Genomic DNA, 14,916 nt, shown 5'->3' with positions numbered 1-14,916 from the left:
GTTCTAGGTAACTTTTCCAAACTCTACCTATTTTCCTAATCTTCTCCAGTTCTTTTCTTTCACCCCTCTTCCTTCCCCTTCAACCCTTCTGCTAGAAGGAGGAGCCACTAGCACCAAAAGCTTTCAAATGTAACACCTTTTATTATGCGTGTTCTGGCTCTGAGCACTATGCGACTTAACTTCTGAGGTCATCAGTCGCCTATGTGTGTTCTCCTGCCACTGCTTGGTGAGTACATTTCTTATCTATTGAATTACATTATAATATCTGTATTAAGTAGATTCTGATTTTTGCCAGTATACAGACAGCTGAGAGTGTTCTGTGTAAAGTTACACAAACACTTTGTTTGCAACATTAGGTAATACCAGCAGCTGAGTAGCACAGGCCTTTTTATTCTTACTCTTAAAGAGTATAAAGTGTTTTCTCATCAAGTTTCTTTGCATGGTAGTTGCCTTGCACATTAATTTAACTGTGAGATGGGTCAGTTTGATTGTAGATGTGTGCATGTAAGTATACACATTAGTCCCAATTTATCTGAGGAGTAGAAGGTGAGCTGCTTTGAGTTGTGGCTAGTGCTGTTGATCTGTGACTGTGTACAGTTCAATGTATCAGTCACAACAAAGATGGCACACCACAAGATGGTTGCAGAGGTTTTTTTTAAAAAAAATCACAGAGTCAATTTCGTCCAAATAAATTTTACTACCATTTTTTGAACTGCTCTGTGATTTTATTCAGCAGAATTTTCTGATTTTTGTGATGGTGTAACTCAGAAGTTGGAAGCTAGTTAATCTACAAAATGTCAGTTTTAATATGGTTAAAATTATAAATGTGGTTAAGCCAATGTATACTCTTAAACTGTTAAATTACAACTGAACCTTACTTGCACCGAGCTACGGATTGAACGAAAATGCGAAGTCTATTTTTGTGGGGTCCACTGCACTTAGGGCAGCGTATAGGTTTATTTCAGCTGTCATTTAATTTAATCCAATAACAATGTCCACTTCCCCACACAGCTGCATCGCACAATTTATTTCGATCGCACAATTTATTTCGACGTTCAGGAACAGTCGGGTCTAAATGAGACTTTAAACTCGAGTTCCGTGTACGAGACAAACTCGAGTGCCTTAATCACCACTCTTGTCAATAAAAACCGGGCGACACTAAAATCACCTCGAGAGTGAAATTCGGTAGTCACACATTCTGTGTCAGAAGATCTGCCCACAGCAGCAGCAAGTTAGGCCAAACCCTCACTGTAGCTACAGCACTTGATTTTTGGGGCACATTTAGTATGTGGTGTATGTGAATTGAACATCAAAGTGAGATTTGTAATACAGCCAAAATGGAGAAACTGACACTGTTACTGAAATAAATCTGAAACACAGCAATGTCCGATCAGACGAAGTAACAGTGCTGTCGAGGCACGGGGTCGTGCATCACCATTTAGGCCGACGGCTGGAAGTGAGGGATGGCAATGCGCAGTGCACTATTTTTCATTGGCACAGGAAACAGGGAAACATCAGTACACTGTCATACACCGTAAGGCAACTTTCAGAGTATAGGTTAAAGCTCAATTCATACTGGATGTCAGGGGAATGGATTGAAACAAAAGGAAATGACACCATCAAAAGGAAGTGTTTTCACACTAGGTGGAACAGCCATGCACTGTCACTTCATAACCTAATAATGAACGGTGAAAGTGAGGTGATACGAAAGGTCAGAGCATAGTATCAGAATTAACAAACTAGCAACAATAATAGAGTTTATTAAAGGCCGAAGCAACGTTCACAGCAGGTGTTCTCAGAAAAGGTCGTATATTAAATTCTCTGCTCTGCTGAAAACTGAACAAACAGAAAAACTTTGTCCAAACATTTCAAAACATCAACATTTATTTCAGTAGGAAAATTTGTTTTCTTTCTAAGTGTGAAATGATGAAAAAATGTGTGATTTTGCTTTGGAAAGTCCAGGTGGAAATATTGACAATTACGAAAAGGATAAATTGCTACTCACCTTAGAGATGAGAAGTTGTGTTGCAGACAGATGTGATGAAAAGACTGTTACGCACTTAGGTTTTGGCCAAAGCATTCTTCAAAAAAGACAACAAAAATCATTCACAGAAGCAAGCACATCTCATGCACACGTAACTGCTGTCTCCGTTCAGCATGCAACTGCCACTTTTAATGAAAGCAGCAACTCAGAGTGTGGTGGGGAGGAGGAGGAATAGCAAGGTGGAGGAAGAGAAGAACTCTGTTTAGTGGACCGCGCAGTGACTAGATGGTGGCAGGGAGGATGTGGGGAAGGTGAGCGCGTGGGGGGAGGGGGGGTGGGGGGTGGGGGGGGGGGGGGCGAGACTGCAAAAAGAGAGAAGCAAGCAAGGGGAATCATGGGCAGTATACAATGAGGGTGAAGGGAGACGAATTCAGAGGGTGTGTGGGACTGACAGTAGGTTACCGTGGGTGAAGGCCGCAATAATTTTCAGAGTAGGGAATGTGTCATAAGGATGACTTCCGTCTGCGCAGTTCTGAAACGCTGGTGGTGAAGGGGAGGATCCAAATGGCTCAGGTTGTGAAGCAGTCATGGACAACCCGGGCAATTTCGATGCTCCCCTCCGTCACCAGCTTTTCTGAACTGTAAAGATAAGATGGTTCAAATGGCTCTGAGCACTATGGGACTTAACATCTGAGGTCATCAGTCCCCTAGAACTTAGAACTACTTAAACCTAACTAACCTAAGGACATCACACACATCCGTGCCCGAGGCAGGATTCGAACCTGTGACCGCAGCGGTCGCGCAGTTCCAGACTGAAGCGCCTAGAAGGGCTCGGCTACACCGGCCAGCTGTACAGATAAGAGTCATCCTTACAACGCATTCCCCACTCCCAAAAGCATCCTGCCTTAACCTACTGTAACCTAATGTTCCCACATCCTCCACCCAACAGTTTCCATCGTCTCTGTCCCACACCTCCACCCAATTCACTTCCTCACCCTCACTGTATCCCATTCTCTGCCGAAGCACCCTCATCCTCCCCCCCCCCTCCCCCCCCCCCTCATAGCCTCCCAACATTGCACCTGACAGTCCCGTCCTGCTACAATCTAGTTCCTGCACAATCCCCTAAACAGCGCTCTTCCCTCTCCCCACCTGTACCCCCTTCCCTGCCCCTCTCCAGATTGCTGCTTCATTCAATGCAGCAGTTGCAGTCTGGCTGGAGATAGCAGTCTTGTGTGTGTGTGTGTGTGTGTTTTTAAAAAGGCTTTGGTCAAAAGCTAACTGTGTAACAGTCTGTTCATTGAGCCTGTCTGCGATTCAATGTGTCATCTCTACAGTGAGCAGCAATCTGTCGTTTTCATAACATTATTGTTTTTCTACTTTGATAGAACTGAATTTCATCACTATTAAAAAAGATACTTTTATAAGAAAGGTATTTTTCACTAACATTGTTTATGCACCCCCATCCACGTATTGTGAAATCTAAACTGTTTCTCCACTTTTATATATTTGGATTCTTTTGTGTGAGAACATGCATCAGAAAAATATTTAAGACCTTACTGAACCTTCGCATCATCTCATGAAAACAGAGCAAGTAGTAATAAAGATACAGAAGACACAAAATCCACTACTATGATACAAACAAGTGTGACAAGATTATGTTAACTTCCATTGTTGGCAGATGGTACAGTCACCCCCCCGCCCTCCCCGCCAACATCACCATCAAAAGTCTCTCTGTGACCATTCTTTAATACCACACATGGCATTCTGTTTCACTGACAATCTGTACGAATACTTAGTTCTCAAATGCACTGTGGGTCATTTTGACATTCTGATCTGTGAAATCCAGGACCAGTCAAACTTAATATTCCGAACGACTCACAAGCAACACAGAGTGTTCTCGACAGAATTCCAAATCCCGAGTCGTGCATTCCACGTCTCGCAGAGAGTCCATCGGTGTTCAGTGCTAGTGGTGTACGAATGTGCCCGGGCCACATTTTGGAACAGTCTGTCAAGTTTACGGTACAGCACAGACACACAAGAAAGGTCCTGAAAAAAGTTAAGAAGTTTCAGGTGCACTCACGTCCACTCGTCAAGATGCAGCGACCGCACTCTCGAGATGTGGGAACCCAAGTTGCGATGCACACCGGAGCACTCGATGCACATCAGAACCCCCAGGTTGACACTGGCCCAGTCTGGGTCTGAAATCCAACCAATTATATTTTAAGATTTTAAACATGGCTGCAACAGCAACTGTTGAAATTCTTCACGATAAAGGATGACAGCGAAAACAGTTGCAGGATCTATCCTGCAACTGTTTTGGCTGTCATCCTTTATCGTGAATTATATGTTAATAATTTGCAGAAGGTATCAAGTGAGAAAAATATTTTCTATTTTGTAAAAAATCACACTACACATAAAAATCACCTCCACTGTTGGTGACAAACTGACTGTGGCACAGGGGGGAGGCAGTTTAAGCAGCTATAAGACTATTAGACCAACTCCCTAGTTAACTGAATGTGCTGACAGAGCATTATAATAACATCAAAAACAAACTGGAGTCATTAAAAGGGGTGATCAGAAAGAATGTTTCTTATTTTTTTATCTAATAAAATATTGCAATGTTGCTGTGGTACTGACTTACTGTAGTCAGCCGTCGATCTCGCTCTATGGCTTTTACCCTGTCCCCCACACACTTCTCTCCGTTAGCATTTGAGGATACAGCCAGCATTGTCCCACAGAAATCTCTGGCAGAATTCGTAAAGGCAGGACATAACATTTGCATTTATGAGAGACAGGGAACTGTCTTGTGGGGGAATAGAAAGAAGTCACAGGGGGCCATGTCCAGCAAATACCGTGGCTGATGCAACATGATGGTATTTTTTTTTTTTGTGCAAGAAATCACCAACAAGCATTGAGGTACGAGTGGGAGCATTATCACGACGCAATTTCCAAGAGTGGTTCTGCCACAATTCTTGTCATTTTCTTTGGATTGCTTCACCGAAAAGGCACATAACTTTCAGGTAGTATTTCTTATTGACGGTATGACAATAAGGCAAGAATGTAAGATCGGCAAAAGATGCACGACACCCTTTAGCTACTCATGGTGTGTATAAGATTCCGTGTAGTTGTGGGAAGATTTACATTGGAACCACAAAAAGAAGTATCGATACTCGCCTAACTGAACATAAAAGGAACTGTCGACTGGGACACACGGACAAATCGGCTGTAGCGGAACATGTTTTTGAAACGGGTGACCACGAAATAAAATTTAGTGAGACGAGCGTGCTAGTTAAGACATCGCATTATTATGCACGTATGTATAGAGAGGCTGTAGAGTTTTAAACACCACAATAATTTTAACAGGAAAGAAGAAGGCTTGAAGTTAGATAAGATATGGCGATCGACTTTGTACCAAAGATGTGACAATCGATTACCTTCGATCGAGAGTAATGATGCCAGCCAGAGATAGTTTTACTGTTGACAACACGTGACGAGTGGTGGCGCCCTCTACACGCTCTATATAAACAGGACCTCCACGGCCTAGCAGCCAGTCGTAGACTCACCTCAGATGATGTTGCCCGCAGCTGGCAACGAAACGTCAGGGAGAAGTATTTCTACTATTGGACCACGGCCTCTTAGCCCAGAAGTTTTAATTACTGAGTATCAGTTGTATCCTGCAGAGAGTTGTGTCAGGGATGTGGAAAGAAGTCAAAGATTGAGATTTTATTTATTTTAGCACTTTGGAGCATAGCTCAGGCTGCTATTTTGTGTTAAAAAACATTGCATTCGAGTACAGGTTGGGCCGCAATTTTCTCCATGTGCAAGCCAACTATGCTCGAAAACTGGACTCATTTCATATGAGGACCCTGTCCCATGACATTTCTACATTTATTTAAAAAAAAAAGAAGTGTACATAATAGCTCCTGTTGTGAATGGCTCCAATATGAACACACTGATGTAATTTCATGTATGTACTCATTAGGTTTTGCTGTTTTCTGTGATTCTGCTACAAACCATCATGTTTGTTGCGTGAGCAAGAAATCTGGGAAGTTCAAAAGGAAGAAATTGCTCAATAACTCACCTCATAATTTTTTCTTGGGAGGTTACTCATACTTTCTGCCATTGTTACTGTCAAACTCGTGTTCAAAGAACTAATGCAAATACGAAAAATAAATCGTGAAGTGTGGCCATTTTTAGTATGTATTACTGTCGCATTATATCAATTACATATGTGCCACTAAAATGGCATAATCAGTCAGTTTACTGGGCACAATATTCTTGTAAGTGGCCGGTCTCCAAAGTGTTAAGTGCAATACAATGAAATGACTTGACACTATGAAACATTATTGAATTGCAGAGCTAATTTTAAATATAAAATAATCTAATACATTAATTTTGAGAGTAACTTGAAGATACTCTTCAATGGAGTAGGAGTTGCCCAAGTAAGGATATCTGATTCTCTCCTAAATTCTGCCAAATGCATCACAAGACATTTAATATTTCTTGTCAGGCTGTTGAACACACGTGTATCCTCATATTTGACTCTGTTCTCTGCCTATGCTAACTCCTCAAAGTACTTGTAGAGGGTGTTTTTGGTCCTACAGTTCACATCACATCAGAACGCTTCACATCAGAATATGGCCAAGTTTCCAGCTGTTCTGTGCATCCGTCTCCAGTAACCGCCAACAGCCAATAAGATTTATTCTCTCTCTGAGCACCTAGTTGCGATGACGACTGCTATTTTATTATCGCCATTGCTGTACTTTGTGCAGATACAATGTCACAGAGCGAAATGCCAGTGACGTTTTGTGGTAGTGGTATATCTGTAAATATGTGTGTGTGTGTGTGTGTGTGTGTGTGTGTGTGTGTGTGTGTGTGAGAGAGAGAGAGAGAGAGAGAGAGAGAGAGAGAGAGAGAGAGAGAGACAGAGAGAGAGAGAGAGAGAGAGAGAGAGAGAGAGAGAGAGAGAGAGAGAGAGTGTGCACACGTGCGCACGCACATGCATGCCAGTGCGATCCATAAATAAATATGTGAGGTCATGGCAGTAAAAAAGAAGTGCTTCATGGGCTGGTAATGGGGGGATTATTTACCACATTTATTACCTTTTCAAATGTAAATCCTATAGCATACATTTTAAAATCACAGGAATGGACTGCAGAAGCATGTGCTGTCAGTAAGGAAACTCCACAGAAAATTATAAATACAAGTATCAAAGTTGAAGAAAGTTAGGGAAAGTTTGCTTTGTCTTGCCCGGAAAGCACCCACTTTCCAAGGAAGCTGTAACACTGCAGAACAATTTTGACAAGGATGTTTTAAGTGTTTGAAAAGTAGACCATCACGAGTATCTCGTGCCTGATAAAATTGTCTTGAAATGTAGTGGCTCATCAATCAAATAATTTTAAAAGACTTCGGCTTTAAATATGTTACAAGTAACGACCAAAGAAAATTTTTAATGCGACAAAGTGACACACTACACTACGAGGTGCATTCCAGAACGAGATGCGTGAAATGAGGGGTGAGGTATTTCTACAGTGTGTAACCTTGATGACATGTGGATCAACCAGAAGTATACCAGCAAAATCTGCTGAAAAATTAGTACTGTCAGTTTTAAAGTTCACACAGGTTGTCAGCTGCACGTCGGCTCTTTCTCCGTTTTCGGTCCTGGGAGCAAACTTGTATTGAGCTGTGAGAAAAAGAGCAGTCACTACCATTCAGAAACGAATGCAGTCACTTTCAAGATGTTCACTGAATAATTCTTACCACACCTCGCTTTGAAGTCACTGACCGTAACAGCGAATGACACTTACAATTCGGTTATCACCGAGAAGGTGCCCTGTGCGAACACCGAGAATCCTGATGATACGATCTGGGTTAAAAGTAAAAAGAATCTGGACATTGAAAATCAGACCCGTCCTTATCTCCTGCAGCACATTAATTTAAACAAATCCTGTAAGAGGAATGTCTTTGTGAAGCTGTGCCAGCTGTTCTGCCTGTCTTGTCAGATTCAGAGTGAAGCATTTAGGTCTACTGCTGTGCACCAAGTGACACAATATCGTCAAGATGTGACGTACGATTTGTAAGAAACACAGTGATGAATATCAGTAATGACATTGTTATTTTACTCATATATTTGAACTTCCAATAGGATGTTCTACAACCAAATTAACCTGACTACTGTCCATAGTTAGACTTTCTGTGATTCAGCAATATGGACACTAGCTGCCCCCCCTCTCTGTAAGCAAATCTCATCCCCTCCGTGCTTCCTTATCACTCTCTTGCTCTGTGTGGGTCCACCTTCCTACGTGATTTTTGCTGTAGTGTTATATTTATACTTCTCATCCTTTTTTGAGAAAAATTAAATATTATTAATGAGAAATGACACGATCGTATACAGGGTGAACATTAATGAAACTGACAACCTGCAGGGATGGATTCCTGACAAGAAATGGAGAAAAAAGATCTTACGAACATGGGTCCAGAAATGCAGCATTGCCACAGTAGATGGCACTGACTAATGAAAGTTCCTCTGACTTTGTCTGCTGCAGGCTGTGAGACTGACACAGCATACCGTAAGCAGCAGAACGGTCCGGGACGGCATTCGTGTCGGGAACAAACCGAGACAGTGTTTTTGTACGGCCGAGCAGATGGAATCGGTTAAGAGGTAGCACAGCTATACCGAAACAAGTACCCTCCAGACGCCGACCACATCACGGAACATTTCGAGCCCTTTCTGGAGGTTTGTGTGATCGTGGGTTCTTTTAGACAGACGAGCACGCAGGGAGGCAGTAGACTTTGCATACACCAGATTTGGAGGGCCAGGTTCTACGGGACGATCCGTCTCCGTCGTGCGCACACCGTCCGTTTCCAGACGCGTGTTAGTAAGACATTCTTTCTTCCGTTTCCAGTCATAAACTCATCTCTGCAGTGTGTCGGTTTTATTATCGCGAAGCAGTTGTGGAACACTAAATGTTTCGAAGAAGTCCCCGTAGGATATTCCGAATATTCGGGGACGACGGGAACGATCGCGCGAAGCAAAAATTCCAGTAAATGTGGATTTTAAAATGCGTGTCTTAAGAGCAATGAGCACCTCTTCATCTCTGATACTGTTAAATAATCTCTTCTACTGAAAGCTCTTTGCTATCCTTTCCATATTTTTGGTGGACATAGTATAGGGGAAATAAATAATAAAATAAATAAATGTTCACTAAACGTGGGATCTAAAATGCATACCATAAGAGCTATGAGCAGTTGTTCAGCAGAAGATGTGTGACTCACAGATTAACCACCTCTCAAAATATGGAAACTAATGAGCTTGCAGTAGAAGAGATTTGTTTCACACTATCAAAGATTAAGTGCTCACAGATCTTAAGGTACGCATTGTAGAGCCCGTGTCTAGTCGACAGTTTTCCTTCGAACGGCGGTTCGTGTCGTATCCCCGAATACTGACTATTCCTCGTGAAACACCCTACACAATTCTTAAAACAAATTTCTGTATTCTGACAACAGTATCTCTGTAACCAGAGTTCTCCCCCGTTTCCCCTCTCCCTCAAAGAAATTCCGTTACTCGTTAGTAAATGGAAATTTGCAGAATAAACTGATCGAGTAAATCACCTGTAACAGTATTAATGCATACTGCAAACATGGCCGAGAAAAGGCAGTCTTCCTGTAAATTATTTAGTGCATTCCACAGCAGAGTGAGAGATGGTAAAAATGAACAATGGGGCATAAGAATAACTTACTAATAAACTCAGTTTGGCAACAGGCAAATACAAGCAGCAAACTAGAGACACCTGATACTGTGTGCCTGGGTCTGTCTGAACTGTAAGGGTGACAACAGAGCTCACGGGCAAGTACTGCATACTAGATCAGTGTGTGTCCATCAACTGAGGCACCCCCCTCGCTGCAGTTGCCACTCACTGGGGTAATCGCAGTCCACGCAGTGCGAGTTGCCGGGAACCCTCGTCCTGATCGCCTCCAGCGATGCTGCGTCAGCGCCGTAGAATTTCGTCTTGAGGCTCTCGTTGGCCTGGAAATATTGAAATGAGCAGATACATTATTCTTGGTTATTCAAAGTAAAATGTGGTTTTATTTGTGGCAAACGTGAGGAACAGAGTCTAAAAGGCTGGCAACAGTTAAAAAATTTGCCGCATCTGGCAACAAATGCAGACGATCGCACTAGAAAAACTACAGCCCGATACTGTTTTAACTTTTTATTTTTCTTTTATTTATTTATACACTGTGCATATAACGATCAGTTTTTCAATTTGTGACAGCTTCAGTTTACATAATCCTGAGATACGGGGTTTGTACTAACTTTTTCTCGTGCTAGTGAACAGTAAATACATACATTGATATAAAGAGTCAAGAATAAAAAAAATATCTGTTTTCTTTTACAAAACTAAGTTTGTGGCTACATAAACTAACAATTTTACAAGGAGACACAACAATTTGAAATCATTTATTCAATAACAGTATTTCTCTGTTAATAGGTACTTCAGTTTATTTTGTAAGGTATTTAAATTGGCCATATTAAAGTGAGATTACAGTCTATTGTAAAAAATTATCCCTATTGTGTGTGGACTGTAATTTGCTGCTTTTTTTATTACTTATAATTCTATAAAGTTTTTCCTTTCCCATGTGTTGCTTTTATGTACATTACTGTTCTTTACAATGTGTTTTCAATTTAGCTTCAGAAACATGATTGCCTGCAGAATGTACATAAACTAGGAGGTAAGTATTTTACATTCTTTTATTTGCCTTAGCTACAAATCTTACTGTCTTTCCTTGTATCTAAAAAGCCTGCCGGTGCTCTACCACGTATCTCAATACCGTACTGAAGATGCGGATTTATCGATCGGAAATATATTTATCTCGAGCTATCGTGTTTTGTGAAGGCTTAGACCTATTTCAAACAATTACATATTTGTACTGTCTTTCTTACAAATACGATTTCCATACTCTTTCTGTGGCAGATGTTTATCCACAATTATACCCAAAACTCATCCCGCACTTAAGACGAAATTTTCACTTAAAAAAATTACTTACCAGCAGTTATTTCAACATCCAAAAATATACTGCATCTAGTTTCCACAGTGTATCAATACAATAAAATCTTCACAGGTTCCTTGATGCATTAGATTTCAATGAGAATGCATTCCATCTTGTGGTAAAACCCGTGAAGATTTTATTGCATAAAGAATACTATTCATTGAAATAGAAAAGTTGTGCAAGTAAAAAGTGTGATGCTGGATGGTAAGTAATCTATTTTTTTTTTTTTTTTTTTTTTTTTTTTTTTTTTTTTTTTTTTTTTTTTACTAAGCTTCGCTGAAAATTAAGCAGTACATCTTTCCTTTGCTGTGTCTTAGTAGCAATGAAAAAATACACAGTGAAAGTTTTATGTAAATTGGAGTGCAATCTTGACAACTGCATGACATATCAAAACAAACTGAATTTTAAATGTGTTTGTATACCGTATTACTTGACATTTTTTGGCATATTCAGAACCAGTTGCTGTTGAATAGGACAGAACATAAGCAAACATTTTTCAAAGAGAAAGAATCTGTTCCCCAGTAGCTTGGAATTTAGACACAAAATTAAATTTCTTCTCTGCTCTGTCACTTGATCAATATTCTGACAACTAATGACTCTACTTCTTCTGCCTTTCTAAGTGGAAGCTTTCATTGGTGGCAACAATGAATATTTAGGAATATTAAAATACTGTAATAGATTCAAAACTGGTTATAAAAGAGTTGTTGTTATAATAATAATATTATCTGATTTTAGTGATCTGATGGAAAACATTTGACTTAGCAGGAATGTAAGTAAATTAGCCATGCAGTACTGTTATCCTAAAGTTCCATACATGTGAGGCATATCTTTATAAAGCAGAGACTGGATTCTTGATAAATAACTGGATGCTACTTACTTGCAGTGAGTTGAGGATTTGCTGCTCAATGGCCATAACCCACTCATCCCTTTCCTCTGAGTTGCTGGCTTCAAAATGCCACTGTTTGTTGTCCAGGGAGACAATGAAGAATTCGTAGCCGTCAGAGTCTGCAACAGAAATATGTCGTCTTGATGCTACTAATATAATTATGTACAACAGTGTAATGAAACCATTCTCTTCTCTCTTCAGTTATCAATTACTCTCTGTATTGACACAGAGTTTCATTCCTTTCATATTGAAGTAAAAAAAAAGGGATACAAACTTAAATTGTCTGAGATAGCAAGTAAAGTGGGACCAGAGTACCTCGAACTGTTATGATATATATTCCCTCTCCCTCTGTAAATGTCCAATTTTTATAATTTAATTGTCATGACTTTTGCACAGAGGCAAGAGAATTGCACACTGATTTCTGAAAATTTTCTACCTGCTCCATTCAAGCTTCATAAAAGTACTGAACTTGGTTGGTTGGTTGATTGGGGTTTAAGGGACCAAACAGCACAAGGTCATCAGTCCCTTGTTTCAGATGTGATCCATTCAGACAGTTTGACATCTCAGGAAAGTCAGAACGATAAAAGGTAAAAGTCTAAAAAACGTAAAAGTGCAGTTGTGTTGTCAATGGTAAAAACCAAATGAGGGAAGTCAGCAAGTGGGCAACCCCAAGGCTATGCTAGAGGCAGGAAATATCCCACCTCTGATGCAACAGAGGCAAGACCACCTGTTATTTAAACCACTAGAATGTAGAAGGGTGTATTGTAAAAGGAGACTAACCAATTATAAAAAGTGATAAAAAACAGAGTAAAAGGGAAAGAAGAGAGGATCTTGGCCACGGAGGGAAGTCAGGAATCTCCAAACACAGCTTACAGTGGGAGACACCCCAACCCTCACCGCCCTGCCCCAACACCAGAGTGAGATTAAAAATCTTAAAACTGAGAATAAAAACCACTTTCACGGAGGAAACTGAGAATCAGTTGGACCATCTGGGAATCGTCAGCCAACATTAAAGGTAAAGTGGGGGAAGTCTGTACTTAGTAGGCAGAGTCAAAAGAAGGGGGCACTCCACCAAAATATGGGCTACTGATTGGAAGGCTCCACAACCACAAACTGGGGGTGGCTCATTACACAAAAGAAAACCGTGGGTCTGTCTGATATGGCTGATGCGGAGACGACACAGGGTGGTTGAGGTCTTTCCGGAGGGGCGGAAGGAAGAACGCCACGGGACAGGTGTCACCTAAATTGCATGAAGTATATTAGACAGGGAGGCAGCCTCCCAAGAGTTTTCCCATGATTGTGCGAAGTGGGATTTGATGTGAAGTCGTAAATCCACTGCTGGAGGGGTTGCAGAGAAGGGGAGGGGGGTGGGGGGGTGGGGGTAAGTGACTGCTCCCCAAGCCAAACGATCAGCAAGCTCATTACCTGGGATACCCACATGGCCAGGGACCCAAAGGAAGTCAACGGAAAAAGCAGCACGGTGAAGATCAGTGAGACGGTCACGGATGGCCGAGACCAAGGGGTGGGGGGGAAAACACTGGTCAATAGCCAGAAGGCCACTCGTGGAGTCCGTACATAGCAAAATTCAGTTGAGTTGGGACTGTTTAATAAAGGTAAGGGCCTGGGAAATTGCCATCAGTTCTGCACTAAACACCCCACACTTAGGTGGCAGTAGATGATATTCCGTGCCAACAGAGGACGTGACGGCATATCCCACACGATCAGCAAATTTATAGCCATTAGTGTAAAAAAACAACAGCATCCCGAAACTCCCATAAAATTTGTCAGAAAAAAACAACAGAATGCGAAAAAAACAATGGGACACCATCGGGGGAATGAAATCTTTTGGACCTCGGTGGACATCCATCTGAATTTGGGGCCGAGGAACTAACCAGGTGGTGGTGGTGGGGGGAAGGAACGTCGGAGACAGGACAAAGAAGGAAGCTGAAAATTACGATGAAGAGACGCAAGGCGGACCCCAACCGGTGAACCCGCCCGAGGGTGGGAATCGGGTGGGTGACGTCCATGGTCTGGGAACAGGATAGAATAGGAAGGATGAGTGAGAGAGGAACGGACAGCGATTGCATAAGAAACCAGAAGCTGGGATCACCAAACAGAAAGAGGGGTGGGGAGGGGGGGAGCCCAGCTTCAACCAGGAGACTATCAACAGGGCTAGTAGGGAAGGCACCAGTGGCCAAACAGATACAACTTGACAACCATAGTCCAAGTGAGACAGCACAAAGCCCGATAAAGGCGGAGAAGGACGGAGTGGTCTGCACCCCAGGAGGTGTGGGCAAGGAATTGAAGGACATTGAGTTTATGGAAAAATCCTACCTTCAGAAGTCCAATGTGAGGCAGCCAAGTGAGCTTGTTGTCGAAAAGAAGACCCGGGAAACGAAACTGTGGGACCACAGGTAATCGCTGCGCATCGAGATAGAGCTCTGGGTCGGGGTGGTTCGTAGTAAGGTGGCAGAAGTGGACCACCTGCGATTTTAAAGGAGAGAATTAAAACCCGTGTGAGAGGGTCCACGCCGTTTAGCTCCCTGTAGCTGCTCCTCTGCAGAGGCCATCGAAGAGGAACTAACCCAAATGCAGATATAATCCACATACAGAGCACAGGTAACCAAAGGACTGACAGAGGCCACAAGTCCATCTATAGCAATGAGGAAAAGAAGTACACTCATACGGAACCCTGTGAGATGCCATTCTCCTGGTCCGTGGAGTACTAAAAACAGTACCAACCCAAACCCCGAATGACCAGTGGAACAGGAACTGGCAGATAAAAATCGGGAGTGGACTCTGAAGTCTCCACTCGTGAAGTGTAAGTAAGATGTGATGGTGCCAAGCCGTGTCACAGGCCTTGCAAATGTCGAAAAATACTGCAACCAAATGGCAGTGCTGGAAAAAGGCCTGCCAAACTGCAGATTCCGAGCGAAGTAAACGATCGATCGGAGACCGTTACTCTCAGAAGCCACACTGGTAAGGGGACAATATATCC

The 14,916-nt window shown here is 42.0% G+C and overlaps 1 protein-coding gene across 1 annotated transcript in view; it reads right to left on the bottom strand.

The window, feature by feature from the left end:
- LOC126109555 (centaurin-gamma-1A) overlaps window positions 1–14,916 on the bottom strand; it is a 333,594-nt gene that overhangs the window by 26,211 nt on the left and 292,467 nt on the right. Inside the window, exons 12-14 of the mRNA XM_049914570.1 lie at window positions 11,910–12,037; window positions 9,902–10,010; window positions 4,065–4,182 (exon numbers count right to left, since the gene is read on the bottom strand). Coding sequence (XP_049770527.1) covers window positions 4,065–4,182; window positions 9,902–10,010; window positions 11,910–12,037 — 355 coding nt within the window. The remainder of the gene's footprint in view (window positions 1–4,064; window positions 4,183–9,901; window positions 10,011–11,909; window positions 12,038–14,916) is intronic.

This window comes from Schistocerca cancellata, chromosome 12, assembly GCF_023864275.1.
Source record: "Schistocerca cancellata isolate TAMUIC-IGC-003103 chromosome 12, iqSchCanc2.1, whole genome shotgun sequence".
Classification (NCBI taxonomy): Eukaryota; Metazoa; Arthropoda; class Insecta; order Orthoptera; family Acrididae; genus Schistocerca; species Schistocerca cancellata.
The sequence above is the reverse complement of the archived record's forward strand: the minus strand, read 5'-3'. Positions and strand labels throughout refer to the sequence as shown.